The 20,794-nt window shown below is 42.5% G+C and overlaps 1 protein-coding gene across 5 annotated transcripts in view; it reads left to right on the top strand.

Annotated features, from left to right (window-relative positions):
* The window catches only part of ARHGAP24 (Rho GTPase activating protein 24), a 242,647-nt gene that overhangs the window by 76,381 nt on the left and 145,472 nt on the right, over positions 1–20,794 (top strand). For 4 of the 5 annotated variants that reach the window (XM_026102777.2, XM_064510370.1, XM_026102776.2 and 1 more), the window contains one exon: positions 8,226–8,313. In XM_026102777.2, coding sequence (XP_025958562.1) covers positions 8,226–8,313 — 88 coding nt within the window. Of the gene's footprint in view, positions 1–8,225; positions 8,314–8,379; positions 8,404–20,794 lie in introns of those variants that run through there. The other variant, XM_064510372.1, reaches the window with a different exon arrangement.

Genomic DNA, 20,794 nt, shown 5'->3' on the forward strand with positions numbered 1-20,794 from the left:
TTCCTTTTCTTTGCATTCAGAAAATACTGGGGGATCCTTGTCATAAGTAACACAGCCGTTGCACCACGTTCCCTTGGAAGGTGGCATCTTTTATCCTAGAGCTCCCCAGCATCCCCTGAAGAGCAGCCCCAGGCCTATGGCCTGCCCCATTGTATCACCTGAGCTCGCTCCTTCCCTGTCTCGTCTCTCCCAAATCACCGTTCTTGTTCCTCCTTCCAGAACTGCACCTGTGGGAACAGAGGTGTACAACGTCCTCGTGCCTGAGGGAACTGTCACGAGTGTTACTTGTGAATTTGCTCACCTCCAAAATATCTCCCCCGTACCTTATACCCCCCTGTGACAAACAGGGGGGGAAGAAAAGCGAAAGCACTGCAGGACCGACAGTGTTTCTCACAGCAACTGTCTATATATAAGCGAATAAGCTCATTTATTAGGGAGAAGCCAAGAGCGGATGGATGAAACAAGGTGTTAAGCTTCTCTAGGTACCACAGCAAATCTACTTTAGGAAGTGGAGCTGCTTCATTCTAATCCAAGATCTGTCTGAAACCCTTCAAAATATCTGGTAGAACCTAGAGGGGGGAAAATAGCATTTCAAGTTTTATTTTCAGCAGTAAGGTAGCAAGGAATGCTGAGGGGTAGACATAGAGATGTAGAAAGCTTTGAATAATTTCAGACGCTGCTTCAAATGTGGTCAGAAGATGGTCATTCTTTTCCCTTGCCCTCATAATAGGTACGAAATCTATAGGCATGCAACGTGCATATACCTAGCCTCTGGTTTTAGGCAAACTTAGTTTTCTGTGGCTTTATAACTTAATTTGGTACAGTCTTTCAGGGGAGGAGAGTTTCTAGTGCTGTTCAAGCCAAGAATTCTTCATTCACTGAGGAAAGAAATTTCTCTCAAGCAGAGAGAGGCCCTGAACTGTTAAGTGAAATGTGTGGCAAGAGAAGATAGAAATATCTTTGAAGATACCATAATTACATCCTAGGAAAGTTGGCAGGTCTAACCCTGTTGTGTCAGAATAAATATTTTGGTGCTGGTTCCCGAACATAGCACAGCAGTATTGACCACTGCAGAAGTGAATTTGCTTTTTGTTTAAAGAGTTGAGCAATGAGCTAAGTGTTGAACTTTTCTTTTTCTTAGGTAAAGGGCAAGTCTCTTTATACTGTTGTTTGGAGAATTTCTGCAACTGAAATGCCAATTCTGTATTTTCAACAGAAACAAACCAAAGTAATGCATTAACATGGTGGGAGGAGAAAATGTCAAATGCAATGGAATTTTTACCAATAAAGTGTATGCTGTGTATTGACTGAATTTTATCCAAACAGTCCTATTCCTTTTGTGATTTTTTCCCGTCCTCCTCTCTGTCTTCATTCTTGGCACATTATATATCCCCTAAAATCTAAATAGCTCCCCCGCATGCCTCTAATATGATAGCATTTATTGTGCTCTTGCTGTGCATTTGGCGAAACTGTAAATGGCTGCAATAACTTCAGGACAATGACTACATAACCTCCTTCAATAATTGTACTACTTCCATGCCTTTGGTTGCTTAAGTGATATAAAAATCCACCATGCTGAGGTATAGAACATCTGGTTCTTTCATTCTCTTGTAACTATACCTTTTGTTGCTATAATTTTTTTTCCAGTGTCATCTAACTCTTATCGTGTGTGCTAGATAACCTGATACTACATGTATTTTACTGTGGCAATTCAGGAAAATGTTTATTTAGTAAAGCCTGGTTTTATTATGTAATATTTACCAATGAGCTTGACAAACCCCTAATATACATAAGAGCTAGAAGATCTCTGTAAGAAGCTAGTTACTGTTTTAGTTGAAGAGTAGCAATTATGTAGCTTCAAAATATCGTTGGAGATGAGCAGTCAGAGCACTTACCCTGCTTGATTCACAGTTACAACCTTTTAAACTCACTCATGGTAACTCTCAGGCTGTAGATTTGTGGCAAAGCAGTCAAACGAAATTACTTGATAGATTATAACTGCAGGACAGCAAAATAAATGCCTGAAAGGTTTTGCAGTCAGCCATTGTTGTTTAATGTTACTTCATCAGATGCATGTAATGTGGTGATAATGACCAGCGCTAACTGTCCGATGAGAGCAGTGGAGTGGTTTATCAGGCTTTGCTGTCTAATCCCATGCAAGTGCCTCCTGTTTACACCGCAAGCCCTAATGCTGTCACTAGGGAGGCCCGTGAATTTGGAGTGAGGAGCTGACCTCTGGCAGAGGATGCTTTTTTGGCAGAGCAAGGCTCTAAGAGAAAACAGTTTGCTTTCACGATGGGTGGTAAGAGTAAAAACCAGATCTGCGCAAGGATTAAAACATACCAAAGGCTCTGTGCTGGACAAAGCAGAAGAAGTCACAGTGGTCAGCTTGTGGTGAGCCGTGCTGCAGAGGGAAGTGTGCCCTGGATCCTCGGGGTTTCACAGAGCCAGCGGCAGCCGAGGCTGCGCTCTGTGTCTGCAGCGTCTCTGCTCTGGGTTTTTGGGTCAGCTGGTTAACTCTCAAGGTCCCAGTTTATTCAGGGAGGTTGCAAAGTTGTACTGCCATCCCTGTATCAAGCTGATACGACCAAGACCATGATTATGAAATACGGGTAGCTGTATGTAGGCAATTAAGCTACGGGCCTGATTTTCAGAGTTGTTGGGCTCTTTTGCAGGCTGGTGGTTTTACAGGGATCTTGAAAATATATTGTGACTTTGAAAATCCAGTTGGATTTTCAAAAATGGTCCCCTCAGTCCAGCAGTGGTTTTTCTGAACTCAGTGCAGGTTTTATTATTGATCGTAGTGTAAGTGGAGTTTTGCCTGTGCTATAAATGTTCCCCGCTCATGTCTGTCGATTCCTGAGAGCACAAGGGGTTCTATCGGACTTAAGATACTCCATTTCTGTGATAGTTTAAAAGCAAAAATAGCAGTTACTTGAGGAAAGAGAATGTACAGTAAACTATCAGCCTTCCGCACGTTTCCTCCTTTGCTATGAATTATCTGTTTGAATTTACAGTACATATATGGGGGTATGGACATGTATATGTGTATATGCTTGTGCATGTGTATCTGTGTTTTTTAATCTGCATTAAGAGGCTTTCCTATGAAATACAGTTGATGCCTTTAAGGCCACCTCATAAATGCTAGTGAGATTGAGAACACTGACCGTCAAATGCATCTCTTTGCTTTTCTCAGTGGAAGATGCTGTCCAAGTAGAAATGCACGCTGTATGTTCATGTACGACTTGCAGGATTTTCCAGAAACAGCAACAGTGACAGAAGAAACCACACAGCAGCACTGCGTGGTATACATGGGCGTGGGTCATACAACAGAGATGTCTACCCCAGAAGCCTTTCTGCCTCTGATCCCTCCCAGCTGCCTCCTTCCTAGCTGATGACCTTCCTGTCTCCCTGAGAGCCAACTTCTCTTTCCTCTTCCTCCCCGCTCTGTGTAAACCTTTCCTAAGAACTGTGGAGGTGTTTAATCTGCAGCACCTACAGAGGGAGAGAGCTTGGCAAGGAGAATAGCAGGTAACTGTGGGCATTAGGCTTGCTTTGCACTGTTTCCAAGGACCATTATTTCTCAGGGCTGCAGCCGGGCTGATATGCAGACCACGCGCCTGGGAGCGTTCTTAAGGACAGGCGTGAATAGCTGGGCTCAGCTTGCTTTGGTGCTGCAGTTTGGCAGGCATGAGACAGCAGAAGCCTTTGCTGCCTAACCAAAGCAGGGAGTTTTGTGGTGACGTGCTTAACCAACTTCTAGCAACAGGCAAAGAAGCAGCAGCTACACGAAGATCCTGTAAGTTAACTGAAACTACATGAGGGTACAAGAAAACTTCTGGGAGGAGTTTCCCATCAAATGAGAAAAACACATGTAAAAGCAGCACTCATCTTTACAGTGAGAAATAGAATTTAATAATATTTTATAAACAGTGTATATTTGGAGGGGCAAGGAGAATACCTGGTGGGACTGCAGATAGTGTGCACTTCTCACATAGCTTTTTGTAAGGAGTGGCAAGACGACCTTTAAGCAAGCAAATAGACCAGTTAAGCCTTTGGAACACTATTAGAGTAAATGCTGAAGACATGACTTTTGACAATAAGGCAGTTCATTCCCTCATGTGTCTACATGCTTTTTGGGTAGAATCCATGAAGCTGTATTGAAAGTCAGGTACTTGTCTCTGTAGCTGCCAGTCAACATCTGAAAGCAAAGTCATGGGAGCTCCTGGTCCCATAAGCTTCCTTAGGAAAAATCCTTTATCTCTTGAACATTGGTGATGAGTCGGTCTGCTTCAAAAAATGAAGCTGAGACAGGGCAAGGCCAGTTTTACCTGGGAAACATGGAAAAGAACTAGTAAACAAAGCTCAGAGTTGCTTCACTAGTCTGTTGTGCTGAGTGTGCAAGGCAAAAATGTAATCCGTCAGCTGGCTGTCAGTGGTGACTCTTTGGTCTCCTCTGTGTTTTGCATGGTGTTCATCTGCAGAAGGGTACTCCAAATGTTGCAGGAGAGTAGAGGGGGGTAAAATATCCCTTGGAGAGTGAAACTGTAATACTGTGATTGTAATTCAGAACAGACTTATGCCATCCTCACTGAACTGCAGTATTTTGTCATGCACTTCATTAACTGAAGTACTTTTTCCTCTGTCAGAAGCTTCATCTATGCAAATCTTCAGTGAAAATGTCGTTACGCTGGCATTTGGGTGTTCCTTGGTTTGAAGCAACAGTGAGCTGTTGAAATGTGTCATGTTTGTGAGAGAAGCTCCTCTGAAAGTGGCCTCGAGGTTTGCTTAGCAAAAGCGGCAGTGGTTCTTGAGCAACCCAAATGTCTCGTGTGTCCAGGGAGTCACCCGAAGCGTTCAGTTTGAGAAGCAGAAGCGCTGTGGTCGGTACAGGAGCCCTGGGAATGGAAAAGCGACCCAGGCTCACCGGGGTAGGAGCTCTTCAAAATGCTCCTGATGCTGCGCAGCACGTGCCAGCAGATAGAATGGCAAAGGCAGCAACGGGCGTCAGTCACAGCCACCTTTTTCTCCTGTTTCCCTTTCTTGTATGTTTACTATAAACTATTTGTCTTGTTCCCTGCCGCCACCTTGTTTTTCTTTCTTTTTTTAAAAAGAGTATTATTCTGATCCAATCTGTAGTCTTGGAGTGAGATTTTTTTTTTCTAACAGTTTGGAATGATCTGCAAAGTTTGATATGGAACAATGTGAAGTTGCCTAATTTTAGAACATTTATATAGACTAATACTCAAGCCAAAACACTACTTTTCTCTGGAAATCACCTTATCTCTTATGTGTAAATGACTATCCTGTAAGGTGTCCAAGGCTATATACAGCGGCATGCGGGCTGCCCTCTGGCTGTTTGTATCGAATACCCAGCACGGAGGTGTATGCAGCGCGAGGGGCTTTTGTTGCTGTACAGATGTGTGCTCTGGATGCCGGCGTGCTCATGTGAAACACGCTGCCAGCTGGTGAGAAACAGAGCAGAGGGGCCCTCCAGATAGTCTGGGTCTCTTATAGATAGCTACAGAGCAGGCTGAAGGGGAAGTACGACTGTATGGTGAAGGCAGACAGATTGGTGTGAAAGCAGACAGAATGGGAAGCGAAAGAACTGCAGTTGTTTTCTTAAGCTTTCCTCACTAGTCTGAGGCATCCAGGTGCGTGTTGCATAAACAAAGCTATTTTTATTAAAAAAGAAAAAAAAAGTGTTTAAATATTTCACGTGCACTTGTGTTTCCAATAATAGTTCTGAAAATAGACAGTAAAATAAACCAAATTACCATCTGAGTACATGTTCTCTTTTTAAACCACAGCAGTGTTCTGCATGGTGTTGCAGTCTGGGATCCTGGATATTAAACTTAGTTACCACGCACGGATTTGGGCTTCTAATTTCAGTAGATGAAATATGTTTGACCTGTGAAATGAAGTAGCCAAGGCGATTAATACTATGACTGTTCTTATTTTCTCAAAAATTTGCTCCTGAGACAGCTGACTAAGACGAGCGTTAAAAGGGTTTTTATATCAGAGAATCAGAAGGCATCCCACTGTAATCAGACTCTTTACAGCATGCGTATAGCTAATGAATTGACAGTGAAATTAAATGTTTTTCATTTACTGTCTCAGAAGTTGATTTTTAGTTTACAGTGCTGTGGGCTAGGTCTCCTTAATTTTGCATGTTTGCTTAATTAAATAGCATAGCGTATAATTATCTCTAATATGTGATGCATTCGCGCACATGAGCTCCTGAGCCAATGAAAATTACTCCGGAATGAAGACTGGATTCTGCCCATCCCACGTGCTGTGTGGAGCTTTTTTAGTTAGAAACAGCTCAAGCTGGCGATGGTCAAGATAATTGTTACCGTTTTGTTACATGTGACACAAAATACACGTAGCTAAGTTTACAGAATGTTTTGTATAGATTGCTATCCCTGCCTTCCTGTAGTTTTCAGAAAAGTTGATTTCCTGGTTTTGCAGTATTTTTTGAATGGTCTGTTCTCCAGGTGTCATGTGAAAACCTGAGCTCTTCTGTGGCTCGTGTCTTTGCGCTCTTAACATCTCTCCATGTTCCCAGTGCAACTCTTGCCTCGTAAGGTATTTCACAGAGAGCTTTGGAGTGCTACCTCTATTGAAAGGGGTTTTGCAGCAGGAGCAGAGGAAGGTAGCTTCTAGGATCACATCAGTTTCCACCCGAGCTGTTCTAAATACTGATTTTTGTGATATGTTTTTTACTTATATCTTTCCTAAGAAGTTTCTGTTGGTTTGTAATGTCTCCTTTGTGAGCAGATTGTCTCCTTCTCTTGTTCTGTCTTCTCTAGTTGTTAATACTTCTGCTCATAGTGAGGGTTGTAGGCCGTAGCAATTGTTGGGAGCACTGAACGCTGGGTATCAGAACAGACTTTTTTCCTGGTGGTGTTCTTACTGCTGCTTAGATGCAGGGTTTGGTAGATGTTTAGAAGCAGAGTTTGGTAAAAACCACTACAGAAAAGGGTACTTGATGTTTAAGCTGTGAGAATTACCTATGTTGTTTACTTTGGAGATGGGGCCTTACTCTGCAGTAATTGCAGAACATTGGTAACTAGGCGTTAGCTCACAGGAACAGCGATGGAGAGCTCGTGCGTAGTACAGTTCCTAGCGTACTGCTCTGAAAATCTACCCCTGGACAGCCATCCCGGCCTAATTTCATTAGGGACGTCCTGCCAACCGAGGAGGAAATAGTACTAGGAGGAGTCGTAACATCTGAAAATGAGAAAAAGCTCTCAGAGAAAAGGATGGTGTCTCTGTCAGATCTGACAGCAAGGCAAAGAGGAAAAAAATTGCGGAGAGGTCTTAGCTCTGGTGCAGCTCCAGAGATGTTCTGAAAGTTACAGTGTAAAGAGAAGGCAGGCACTGGTTTTGGAAACTCGTGTCGAATATGGACAGTTCAAATTCCCTGTCTGCCTCCTCGTGGTAATAAAGGTGCAGTAAAGGCGTTCAGTGCCTGTGGCAGAGGTGATCTGCCATCTATCTGGCTGTGCAAAGGCTGAAGGGGAGGTGAGGCTGTGAAGGAGAGAAGAGAAAAGGGAGAAATAAAATCATGAGGTTTAGTTATTGTTAAGGATACAGAGGGAGCGGAGAAGCTGTGAGAGAGGAGATGCTGTTAGCAAATATTGCCTTTAAGCACAGCTCTCGTTGCCTGACATGCCTTTGTTGTGGTGCTGCTAGTGGGTGACAGTGGGATGTTCTCTCTGTACTGCTTGCCCTGGGATGGTAAGGAAAGGGCACAGAGTCAGAGCTGGGGGATGCGCCCCACACATAGACATATTACCCTTTTTGTCCACGTAACTTCTGGTTTTGCAAAGGACTCTAGCTGGGAAGTTGATCCCGTCCTGTACTGGCTGCTTCTCAGCATTTCACAGACGCTGCTCTCTGACTAACCCTTTCGTTTAACCCCAACGAAATTTCCCCAGCAGCACGGTTAGGTATGGTTAGTACAAAAATCTGCATGGTGTCACAAACCAAGGACGTGGGAAAAATTTAAAACCATTATTGAACACCTCAGTTAATTAAGGCAATATATGATGGTGGCTTTTTGGATAATCCCTCCTCAATCTCCTTTTGGAAGTCAGCTGCCCAGCAGCAGCAACACAAATTCAGGTGTACTCAGTCCAAAAAGAGGAAGCATTAGTCTATCGAAAGCAAGGTAGCAGTTCTGATCCCATTTGTTGTTGTTTTCTTTTTTTTTTCTGTAGGGTACCATCTTTCTGCCTGGCAACAGAGTAATTGAGCATCCATGCAGTGAAGAGAGTCCAGGAAAGTTCCTTTTTGAAGTTGTTCCAGGTAGGATATTCTGCGCTTCCTAAAAAGTCTTTGCAGTTTTGTTCTCAGTGACAGATGACCACTTCTCTTCAGCCGGAACAGAACCTGAAGGTGACTAATGATTCAATTTAAGGGGTGGGGAAATGTTTAATTTTGTTATATTTTATGTCATAATATTTTGGTATATTTTCATTCAGCTCTGGGCAGTGTAGGAAAATTATTATTTTTTTGTCAACAGAAAATAAAATTGTTCTGCAGCCAGGGATTGTGGCACTCAGTGGTACTGACAGTGTAAGTCAGTATCAGGCAATTTTTAAAAAAGATATTAGACATTATGAAATAGAGTCCTGTGGTAACAGAAGTGATCCATAATTTAGCAACAACAGCTTATCAGTATAGCACATTGCCTGATGGGACAGGTACCATCATTTAAGAATTCCATCTTGTCACCTTGGATGGATAAACTGATTTTAAGAACACCAAGCGTCGCTGTATTGAAACCGTACATTTTCTTTTAGTGCTTTTTTTGTTGGTGTTGGTTTTTGTTGTGTTCCCCCCCCCCCCCCCCCCCCCCCGTGGGTGGATTTGTCTGACGAACATGACCCTGGCAACTGTGTGGTACTCTTGACTGCATTTATTGCTTCAGTGATTTACTAACCTTCTCAACACCTGATTAGCCTACTGTGTTTGCTCAATATTTTCTGTTAATCGCCCTATGGCTTTCCAACTTACTTTCCCCATCACAGCTATTAAAAAGGATAAATTGAGGAAAACGTGTCTTGGAACTAACCTTCATGTTCTTGCTTTTAAGCAGGCAGGGTGTCAAATCAACAACGTAGTTGTCTTGACAGATATGGGGAGATTTTGATAAATTGTAGAAGAGTAAGAAATATGCAGTAAACTTGGGAGTTAAGGAGGCTAGTTGCTCAGCAGGCAAGGATGAGCAGAGCTAGGTGGAATTTGCAGAAGCAGCTCGGCAGAGTGGCTTTATTTTTGTTTTTTTGGTGTTCTAAGGAGCTTGGTTATGAAAGCTATGTGCAAGGAGGAGCAGGTATGCAAAGAAAGCAAGCATGTTACCAGTTTATGAGGCTTTTTCACACTTGTTCCAACTTGAATAATCATATTTAAAAAAAATTCTTCAGCAAGGTTTGTAACTTTTTCATGTATTCAGAGTTTTGAAATAAACCTGTTACACTGGAACTCTTAGGCTGGCTAAAATCTTACTCGCACAGAAAAATTGCTAAAACAGTTGCTTTCAATTGAAAAACAGCTTTTTTTGCAGAACATTCAGAATGCTTTCCAACCTAAGATTTCTAGCAAAATGGGGCTTCCAATCTGTAATTTTGTAAGTCAGGCTTACATTTCTTCTGGCCGTTGTAGATAGGGAAGAGGGAAGCTAGGCTCACGTGGTTGTAGCTGTGGCTGTTACTGAAGTATAGCCTGCATCCTACAGTAATGGGTAGGGAGGGTGATATGCCGAGTGACCAAAAGTAGAAGCACGCTGAACTGGTGGTGTTGCCCTCTGTCCTTCATAGCCATTACCGTGGGGGAAGCAGCTTTCGTTCCCGCCACGGGTTAAACTAGAAGAGGCTGCTGCGGAAATGCACTAAATAGGGGTATTCCCATCTCAAAACAGTTGCAGTGCTGCCTCTGCTGCCATGTCATGCGTGTAGGCATAGAGAAGGCTTTTGCTGAAGCCAGTGCTCTTAATGTCCTGATTCACGTAGCATCTTAATCTGTCTGCTAACGCTACCTGTGCATGTACTTACTATGCCTGTGGTCAGTGTAAATTTGGCATCAAGACAGGGTGGGGTTTTTTGTTTTTTTTTGCTTTTTGTTGTTTTGGTTTTGGGTTTTTTGTTTTTGTTTTTGTTTTTTTTTTGGTAGGCTTGGAACGTGTGTGGAATGCAGGCCTGAAAACCCTTCTGTAAAACGGTGCAGGCAGCCGTAGTGCACCCCTCAGCCGGGTGGCAAGGGGATCCCTGACCGCATGGGGCCCGATGCAGCCACACTGCAGGAGGGTGGCTCAGATGCGCCTTTGAAGTTTCACTAACAGGAATAAATCAGGCCGATAACAGGATGCTGGGAAATGTTAATCAGTTAAGGTAGAACAGTTCAAATATTCTCTATCGCAAAGGCAGGCCCCTGCGTCCATGTTCAAGCACCTTCCTGCGAAATCACTCATTTTCAGTGCGTGAAGTCGTCACGGACTCTGGAACGTGCTTAGCATGGACGAAGGTTGGGCTGTTTTTATCTGTGGCTGAGTTTGAATGCTTTTACCTCAGTACCTGGCTGTGGTCTATGCTGTAGAGAGCCTACAGAAAATGCTGTGTTTCACCCTGTTTTTGAGTTACCAGCACATTGTTAAGTCTCAGCCAGCCCCTGTGTTGTTTCTGCTTCCATGGTTTGGCTGTTCCTCGCTGTTTTGAGAAGCGTCGGCAGCTCTCAGTATGTTTCCTCCCAGCCGAAGCTCTTTCATGCCAAGCCTCAGCCTCGGGTGAGCTTTCATGCCTGAGCTGGAAAGCCTGCAGCAATGTAGCTGCTAATGGGAACGCTGGCTGCTGCGTGACTGGTGGACAGGGCGGATGGAGAACCCAGCCCCTCTCGTGATTTCTGAAAACACTGGTTATAATGTCTTTCTCTGCAGCCAAGCTAATAGAAAATAATTTTGTAACTGGGCTGCCTTCAAAACTGGTCTGGCATCTCCCTGAAAATCAGGTAGTGTGAGGGTTTTTTTTTTGATTTTAGGTTCTTATTTATTTGGTTTTGATTTTAAGTAGAAAGTTTTCACTGTGTGTGAGTAGCACCAGCACATTTGTTTTCCCCTCACTAATAGGTATGTGATTATAGTGACTTCATATGGGAGCAATTTTCCTGGTGGGATACTGTGCCAAGAATTCATGAGAAAAAATGTTTTGGGGAAGTCAGATTGGACATTTCATGGCATGGCACTAATCTTTTGGAGATCACATTAAAATTGAGTGGAAACTCATAATAAGGATTGACTGGGAAGCAATGACAGTGCCTTTAGAAGTGGTGTTAGCTGTATGCAAAGCTCAGATGAAGTGATCTTTCCTGCCCTTGTGCCACTAGTGCTTCTTCAGACAGTCTTGTCAGCGTTTGGTAACAGAGCTGTTTGTCATCTGTATCTTCTTAGTGACTCATTATTAAAGTCAGCTTTCTAGTGGGGCAGCACCAAAACTGAGCTCATAGGGTGTGAGGGAGAAAAGTACACCGTATCCAGGGTTCTTCTGCTCAGCCCTTGTTAACTTGCATACCTGAAAATAGCTGCATAGCAACAAGAGCTACGTGCAGGGATTTTTTTTTCTTTGTCAGCCTAGCTGAATATTGTGTTAAATGGGGTAGTGCTGAGGCTCGCTCTCTTATAATTTTGCTTTCTCTATATTAAAAGTTGAATTAATTTTATTTATAATCCCAAAAGCAACAGTGACAATTCCTCCTTTTGTCTATAACGTCTGTGGGCGGCCTGCAAACTTGTATGTGTGTTTGTTTATTGGTAATACATGCAAATTATTTTGGGAATGTATGTGGGAGTTGTTTTATAGTATGAAACTAATCCTCTGTACATGGCCATGTCTGAAGATGAATGAAAGAAATGTATTTGTGGAGACAAGTGTCTTGCAGTTCTGTTGATGCTGTAATTAAAATATAAATGCATTTAATTTGCATCAAAACATTCTGTTCATTCCTTAAGTCATGACATAGTTTCATGTTAAAATTGTTCCTTCCTTTCTTGCTTTTTTGCTGTACTAACGGAGCTACTTCACAAGAGTGCAACTGTTCCCGTACAGCACGAGGCCCGTGCTCCACTTCTGTGCAGACGTCTGCTGTACCAGAGTCAGCACGACCGCGAGGTGATTAGTGACTGCTCAGATTGGTGTTGTCAGCAGCCTCTCATGCACTCAGAAGAATGTTTCATGTTACTCTCAGTGATGGTTTCAGAGTAGCGATTACATAGTGAATGACTGGGTAGAACCAAAATAAGAGGTACTTTGTAAAGCCTGAGTCCATCCTTATTCAACAGCAAAGCCTTGCTAGATGAGACTTTAAGTAGATGCCTCCCTGAGAAGAAATGTGCAGATGGCTAAACTATGCAATTAGGTTTGTTCAGATCACTCTGTTTCATTAGCTGCATGATTAAAAAACAAACAAAACAAAAAAACCCCCAAAACCACATTTTGTAAAGCCAGCAAAGTTACAGGAAGAGAACAAATTGACTCGCACACTGTATGCAAATAGGGCAATTTCTTTAGCTGCTTTTTTCCTTTGTAGATTACAGACCAAGTTGTGATTTTTGTTTTTCTGGGTTTTGGTACTTGCTTTTAATAGTGCGTGGGAACAAATTTCAGCCTGTGCCTCTGCTTATCGGTGAGATGGTTGCTCGTGGTGTGTTGATCAAGTTGCTGTTGGTGTCTTCACTTCATCTGTGCTCTTATTTTTGATGTTAAGTGGCAGGAGGTTTGGTCTGTTGGTCCTGGCTGGCTGATGGTGATGATGATTCTATTAACACATGGCACAAAATCAGTAGAGCCCCTTTGCAATTTTACATTAGAATCCATGACACTTAAGACTTGCAAATTTCTTCTAAATAACATAGTAGTTAGCCACATCTTAACCTCTATTCCCCAGTCATAAATCTACAAAAAATTTGGAACACGTTTGCCTTGCTAATTCACAGATGTTTGCATTAGTGGACACTACTACATGAAAGGGAAGTGAGTTGAGAGGAGGGACGCTATGAGCAGCGGCCATTGGAAAGCTGCCTGGGAAGCACAGAGATACAGGAAAGCCTTAAAGATGACCTAAGCTTCTGATACACCGAGAGAGGGTGTTGGAAGGTAAAGATGGGGTGGGGGCACTAGGTGTACCTGTTGAAACGGTCATGTTTTGAGCAAAGGGAATAGGGTGTTAAGGCAGGGAACACTCTCTTGAAAGTATTCTGTGTTGTCTGTTAGCCTTCTGCGCTGCGTGAAAGAACAAAATCAAATCCTGCAAGACGGCTAGAGACTTTTAGCTCCTGGGAAGAAGACATCCAAACAGAGGTTAAAATAAAATTTCACTGTGTGTATACAGAAGGCATGTGAGGCTTTTGTTATCTGAGAACTTGACAATGCTGTTAATCTGTCTAAAGCAATTCTCCGAGTGAGGTTTCGCCTTCCATTTGTCTTTTAGCCAGTTGTTTGTAATGGTAGTGACGGGACGGTCGAGGCCTTGAGCTTGAATAGTCATTAGTGGATGTTCTTGGCAGAAATGCTGGTTTAAAGATGACGCAGAGTTCATTTTACCGTGCTTGGAGGTTAATTTCCTCAGAGCCATGCTGCTCTGCTACTGTTTTTCCTGCACCTGTGTTTCTGCTGATTTCACATGCCTACGGCTCCTGGGCCACCTTGCTATTCATCGGGGACTGCGGGGCCTTTCTCAGGTGATGGATGGTGGAGGCCACTGAAGGCTAGAATTACCTTCAGCACTATACACTTTTGTATAAGATTGGTTTGTCAGGCTTGAGAGCTGTAGTCAAGGAAAGAAGCCCAGACGCATTGCTGAAGAAAATCACACCATTTCTGTCCTTGCCTGGATGAGATCTGTGCGTGGTTTCTGTACATACATGTGTGTGTGTGTGTATGTGTGTGTGTGTGTGTGTATATATATATATATATATGTATATATATATGTGTGTATGTGTGTATATATACATATATATATATATATATGTATATATACACACATATATATATATTCAGAAAGCAGCTTTTTCTGTGATCAAGTTATGCAACCTAAGTGTTAGTTCCCTTTGTGGTACTAATTGAAAACAGGCCAAACTGCTAACTGCAATGAGCCACTTCTGCTTCTTCGAGTAAAAAGAAATACTGGATATAAATCAAAATATGACATGTACCTCCCCGAATGCTTCAGCTGGAAAGCACGTTAAGCAAAAACTGTTTCAATAGATGCCATGTGTAGACCTGTCTCAGGACTCAGTTTTGACTCTCCAGAAGTCTTTTTCTCTGTGATATTCAAACATTTGGCTGCTTTTGTGTCTCGGCTTCTCTCTTTAGAATTATTTTCAGGTAATTTAGGAATCTGTAGTAGGTATTTTATCAATTGATCTTTGGAAATTGCTCTCAAATGCTGCTGTGGAGAATACCCTACTAAGTGTTTTTATATTATTTCGGATGACTTGAGTTGCTGCTGTTCACAGCACGTTTGAATCACATTTTTCTGCCATAAAAATCTTACGCTGTGTTTTCTCAGAACAGTGTGCAGTACCTCATCAAATTTCCAGGCTGACTTTATGGACTTGTGAAGTCTCTGAATACAGAGCATTTCCCAAAAGCCTATGGCTTTATTAGAGAATCTTGGCAAAGGAGTGAAATACTAATTCCCAGAACTTTGAAATCATCAGAATGTGGATATTTTGTATTTTTTGTTTTTCCTATTAGTGAGGAGAGAGAGAGAAATGTGTCCACAGACCTTTTTCTTTATCTTTCCTCTTGTTTCTTTTCTTTTTTCTTTTTTTTTTTTTTTTCTTTTAATTGCATGCAGAAAACTTCGTCTGGCAGATGAAGTTTTTGGCAGACTAACTGTTCTGGGAGGGAGCATGAGGTGGGTTTGAGGGTTCTTCTGGTTTTCTTTTTTATTTGGGGGGCTTTGAGGGGTTTGCTTTCTTTGCATAAAAGGTTGGATAATAAGCTATTTTGCTTCTAGTGCTGCAGTAGGCTTTTACTCAAGGCAAAATACATTTATTTTTCAGTTCCAAATGACAGGGCTGTAGCATTTTCTTAAGAAGGCTAACATATTTGTCAGCTTGGATTGCTTGGGTCTATGCACTCATGATTGTGAGTCAGGAGGAACTGTTTTGCATCTGTATGTCCTGCTCTTTCACTCTCTGTAAACAGTCCCTTCAGCATCCAAGACAGATGATTGCCAATGTGTCGTAAAGCTCTTAACTCTCCAGTTCTGTATTGATACGCAGTGTTTAGCAGATTAAGCTCTCTGAAAATTTTGTTGTGAGTTCTCAAACATCTCAAATGGGAAGACTATACTAAGTGATAATTCTTGTCACCTACTGATTTGGAGCATTTTTAATCCAGGGTCCACTGGGTCTTGGAAAATGTGGGTTTACAAATTCACTTAATTCCTCCTACCTACCCCCAAACGAACACAAGACACAGCAGGGATTATAGGTAAGCGCTTTTTCACCAAACAAGCAATTTTCTTTGCAGTGCTCCCATGTTCCTTAACAGATTGGATACCCGTCTTTAACTGGATTGTCTCAATGTGTTGGGGTGCAATTTATGCTGTTTAAGTGTTTAAGAGGCAGCACAGCGTTTCTTTCTTTAAAATATGCAAAACAGTGCAGTTCTGTGGATGCTAAATGCCACCCATCAGACTTAATGCTGCTGCTTTTAATACACTTAAAAATTGCGTTTGTTCTAATTTGCTGGGTCCCATAAACACTTTCTATAGCCTCTCTTTTGTTGTTTTTCTCTTCTGATATCAATATTTTACAATCCTAGAGGTCATATGACAAAGATTTTTGTGAGACGGGAAAAGATGTGTCTACAGTGAGGCACAAAATGAGACACTAGATGACGTGTTCCAGTGTGACAGGTATAACTCAACATGTTGTATCAGAAATGGAAATGTTTTCGAGAGTTTTGAACTCTGATGTTTGGAACTAGAACTGTTTAACTAAGGATGTAGCCTTCTGAGATAAAAGAGGCTAGAGTTGCCTGACTTAATCTTCTCAGGAGTAATTGCTATGTCAAATGGGAGGATACATCCACACATGCTGCCAGTCTGTTGGTAGCTTTTGTGAAAGCTTAGCAAGGTGTTAGGAACACAGTTCAATAAACAAATTGCCTTCTCTTGCCTTTGGGAGAAACTTGTGTATGCACAGAGGTTTCCAGCCATGCTTCAAAGGAATGCTCTTCCGTAACGCGCGTGCACACACGAGCGAGCGCATGCCGTACTCTCACTGCTTTTGCTGCCATACGGATGCTCTGTATTCCCTTCGCTATACGCCTGTCTAACAATTGATTCCCTTCTCTGTAAGATACAAATCCCAAACACTAAGTGTTAAGCTAGTCGGCTACTTTGACTTGTTCCCTGTGCTGAATTCCTATCTCCTCCTGGTATGACCCTGGTGGATTTAATTGGTGCTGCCACGAAGATGAATGCCTCCCCCAGCGTGTGCTGACAGCCAGCAGTGCCTCTTCATTAGTCGTCGGGAGCACGGCACCTCAAGGGCATTGCTGATACTGCCGACTGAACTAATTGCGCCTGTGATATCATCTGGAAGGAGCAGGCAGGCTGTTTAATCAAATGGGCACCAGCTTTACTGCACAGAGATCTCTCTGCATAATGGCATATTACCCTAATGCAGTTTTGAGCACTCTTCTTTTCCTGTTGAAGATGTCCTAAGCACATCACCGTTCTTATTATCAGTGATTTTTCAAAAATTTATTTGGTAGGGAGATACCTCTGTGTGCACGTAGACACATACGCATGCTCTATCTCATTCTTATCCTTCAAAGGAAGCTGTAACAAATCCAAACTGCTTTTTTAAGTGAGCTCTGGAATTGCATGGAGTCAGTGAGCCAAAGAAATGAAGCCGGCTGGAGCTTTGCTGCTTGTTTCTCACAGGGTTAATGTTGAGGGCTCAGTGGGAATGAACTCTTTTCCATCTCGAGCCGTAGTCGTCGTGATGTGCAAATATGTGTGATTTCAGTAATAGGATTGTCATCTTCATTGTTTTTAGAAAAAGAAAACCTAAACCATTCCCAGTCCCACGTCCCTGTGAAACTGGATGGTAGTTCATGCCATCATGCCATTGCACCAGCGTCATAAAGCTCCGTTCCCAAGGGGTCAATGCATTTAATGCCAGTGTGAGCCATTTCGTTTCTGCGTTTGTTGTCATGACTACTGTACTACACCAGGATAATGCACTGAATTCAAGAAACCTGCTTTTTGTCTCAGTTTTAACAGTGACTCACTACATGATATTGTACCAACTGCTACCTCTCTGTGCCCTTGTGTCCACATTCGTTAAATTGAGATGATATTTGCATACTACTGGAAAGCAGAAGTTCTTCAAATTGATGATGTTCTGGAAGTACAAATCTGAATTGGAGATAGGCCAAAAGTTGTTTTATGTCCTTTATACCAGATACATTTTTTTTCATTTTTATGTTTAGGTATGAGGAATTTCCTGAACTTGGATGATGCAGACTCTGTGGGGCTACAGATAAATCTTGCCCCAGCTGTATGTCCCAGAAGAATGCTTAAGGCTTGAATCAGTTGTGAAGCTACAGTAGCTCTTCAGCAATGTCTGTTTTATGTTGGTTAACTATATGCCATGGGCACAGCATTTCACCTATCAGTATGAAATCATGTTTTTTAATACTTCTGGGATTTTCTGGTGTATAAATACAAACCTGATTTCTCAAAACAAACAAAATTGCTTTTTTCTTCCTAACTACAATGCACTCTGAAGAACATCTTTAGTCACTACCTTTGTTTTTTCTGAGCTTCAAATGTTTCCCTCTAGTGGTGAGATCAAGAATGCCAGTGAAGTGACAGATGCATGGTGTTGGATATGCTGTTCAAGACTTCGATTTTTAACTCGTTTCATTTCAGCAGTATGCTTGGCATATCATAAAGCAGCCCTTGGAACTTAGACTCCCAAACAGACTTACGTGAAGCTGGAAGGCAGTGGGGGAATGGGAAAATCAGAGGCAGCAGTAGTTCAGGTATTTCGAGCAAGTATTTTCTTACGTGTGCTTATTGCTGGCACTGTTGTGATGAATCATAATAATAATGGGTACTCTGCTGTCTGCCTCTTCTTACAGAATTGAGGATCCATCAGCTTTAAGTCAATGTGCAAAGTTTTATGCATGTTAAGATGATAATGTTTTTATTCTGTCTGTCTGTGTGCATCTTCTGAATTTCAGCTGTTAGAATACGGTTTGTGCTTGATTACACTAAGTAATAAAAATATCAGTGTAGGAAGACCTGAGACAGAAATGCTTTGGAGGAATACTCTGAAGCGTAGATGTTAAAGCTGCGGTTATCTGGTAGGGCGTTCTGTAGTACAGATATCTGCCAGCCTTCTCTGATAACAACAAGGAAATTCTAGTGCCCGACACGGTGCTCGGCAAGAATCTCGGCCGTTGAGAAAAGTAGAGCGATTAAAAGCATGTACCTCCTCTGTTCAATAGCCAGTGGTATCCCACTTCTAACAGCAGGAAAAAGGAGAGAATAGGTGACTTACCAGAAGCCCTATGGCAAGCTGGTTGAGTCTGAACACAGTCTTGGCTGAGTCTTGCCCCACGCTCCTGTTCCTCCGCAGCACACCAAGAGCGTGTGCCCCAGGTATAGGCGGTGACAGTATGCTACCGCTTGTTGAAGTGCTTTCCTCCCTGGAAGTAGGAGAGCCTAAGCAGTAGGGCCTGCAAATTCCTTTGGGATTAAAGGATCACTTAGCCAACCCTTTATCCTCAAAATATGCTAGTTGTTAGAACCTAAGTCTTCTGGATGGAAGTTGGCTTATTTGGCTAAAGTTTACAGATCTTAAGGCAGATTTGCTTCCTGTTTCATCATATGCTCAGGAGGTGTTTGCTGTCTAACCTAATCTTCTGTGCTATAGCCTTGCTGAGAGAGGCTCAGAAGTCCTTTGGTCTTCATCCCGTCCTTCTGCAGACTGTTTCATCTTCTCTCTTTCCTGTTACCTGTGATGTGGAAACATCAGTCCTTATTTAAAAATGTTTCTCTTTTATTCTCTTTCAATCTTGTATTGAAGAAGTGGAACAAAACTTTTAAGCCATGGGTGAACGCAAGGCCTTTACTTTCTTTAATTTCTTCAGCACAGCTGTCAAGTTCGAGCTGAAAAGCAGAGTTTCTACTTCATATCTACCAAACTGACAATTTTATCGTGTGACAGTCCTTGGTGTTGACTTGTTGTTCAGTGTGGTGAAAGCCAGGTTAGCCTGACTTTTCTCTTTAACAGCACAGGAAGACACTTCTGTGGGATACTGTGGGATTCTGTGGCTGTTCCCCAGCTGTGGTGCTACACCAGAACGCTGTACCTGGGAGCTGTCAGGCACATGCGTGGGTCTACTGAGCAAGGGGCTCGCCAGGATGGGAAGGTAGAGGAGTTTGTCATCCTTTTAAGCAGCTTGCTGTATGCTCTGTCTCAGTTTCTTTCTCAAGTTAAAACTGTAGCACTTTGTATAAATATTTGTCCCCTGGGCTAGATAATTCAAGCTGGAGGAAGTCCCGTACTTAGGTCACTTCCTTGGGTTCTAGCACTTCACCAGCGGATATTTGCTTGTTTCTGTCAAGCGGGACATGCAGCTGATAACTCGTACTTGGGATTGCAGTCTTGGGATCAGATCCTTGCTCCAAGTAATGCAGGTCAGGGATAATCTGAATCCAGATTTCTCCTACTGCCAGCCTCCCATTCTTTGCCTTTGCCAAGATCCTGGCAACCTTATCTTTCTCTGGGTCTCTCACATTTGCCATGAGCTGTTTGGTTCCAATGAACTGGCATTATTCTTTAGAAAAAAAAAAAACCCTATCTTGCCAGAACACTTGAATCAGCCCTGCACAACAGCATTTCCCCACTGAATTCATTCAGTGTAGTTCTCATGGTGTTTTGTGTGGTTTCTTCCATAACTTTTCAATACGTTTTTGGGTGTCGTATCTTCATGGCAGAAGAGATCTCAGTGCTGAGCATGGGGAATAAGGAAGTAAATGCATTGAGGATGAATATTTTTGCACCTGGTAACTTTGTATCATCTCTCCTCATAGACAGCTTGATAGACAGTAGCTTCTACTCTTACTTCTGGAGAGTTAAATCTGTTAACTAAAATGTATGTCTTTATAAAAAGTTGGTGTGCTTAACTAGTTGTGAAATCTTGAGGTCATCTTTTCTATGCTGTATTTCAGATTGCTATGATATTTGTAGTTTCAGTGAATGGCTATCTTTTTTTGTCTGGCAGAAATAATGAGGAGAACCATGTGATTCATGTATGTTTATGAAGCTTCAAACTTAAAACACAAGGCTGACTGTCAGGTCTTTAATGAAGCTGATCTACAGTTTCAACGATGATTAATGAAGTAATAATGTCAAGCAGCTTTAGCAGTGCTTAATGGTATTATGTTGACTTCTGCTTCAACCAGACAAGATTTTTCTGTGGGAGGAGGGAAGGGACTGTCGCTCTGCGTTGAAACAAGCCCTACCCAGGAGCTGATGTTCCCGGTCCGGGCCGCGCGTTGCAGGCTGCGCATGTACGGGGGCAGCCTGCCCTTGCGTCCGTGCGCTGGCTGCATGCAGCAAAAAAGCTGGAGGAAGGATCAGCTCTGTAAAGGGCTTCTTTCAGGGGCAATTATGGAAAATGTGACAGCCTCGTCAGCTAGACTGCTGCATGCCAGCGGGGAGGAGGGAAAGGAGGAAGAGGGAAAATACCCAGGGAAGGGT

The sequence above is a fragment of the Dromaius novaehollandiae genome, chromosome 4 (genome assembly GCF_036370855.1).
Source record: "Dromaius novaehollandiae isolate bDroNov1 chromosome 4, bDroNov1.hap1, whole genome shotgun sequence".
NCBI lineage: Eukaryota > Metazoa > Chordata > Aves > Casuariiformes > Dromaiidae > Dromaius > Dromaius novaehollandiae.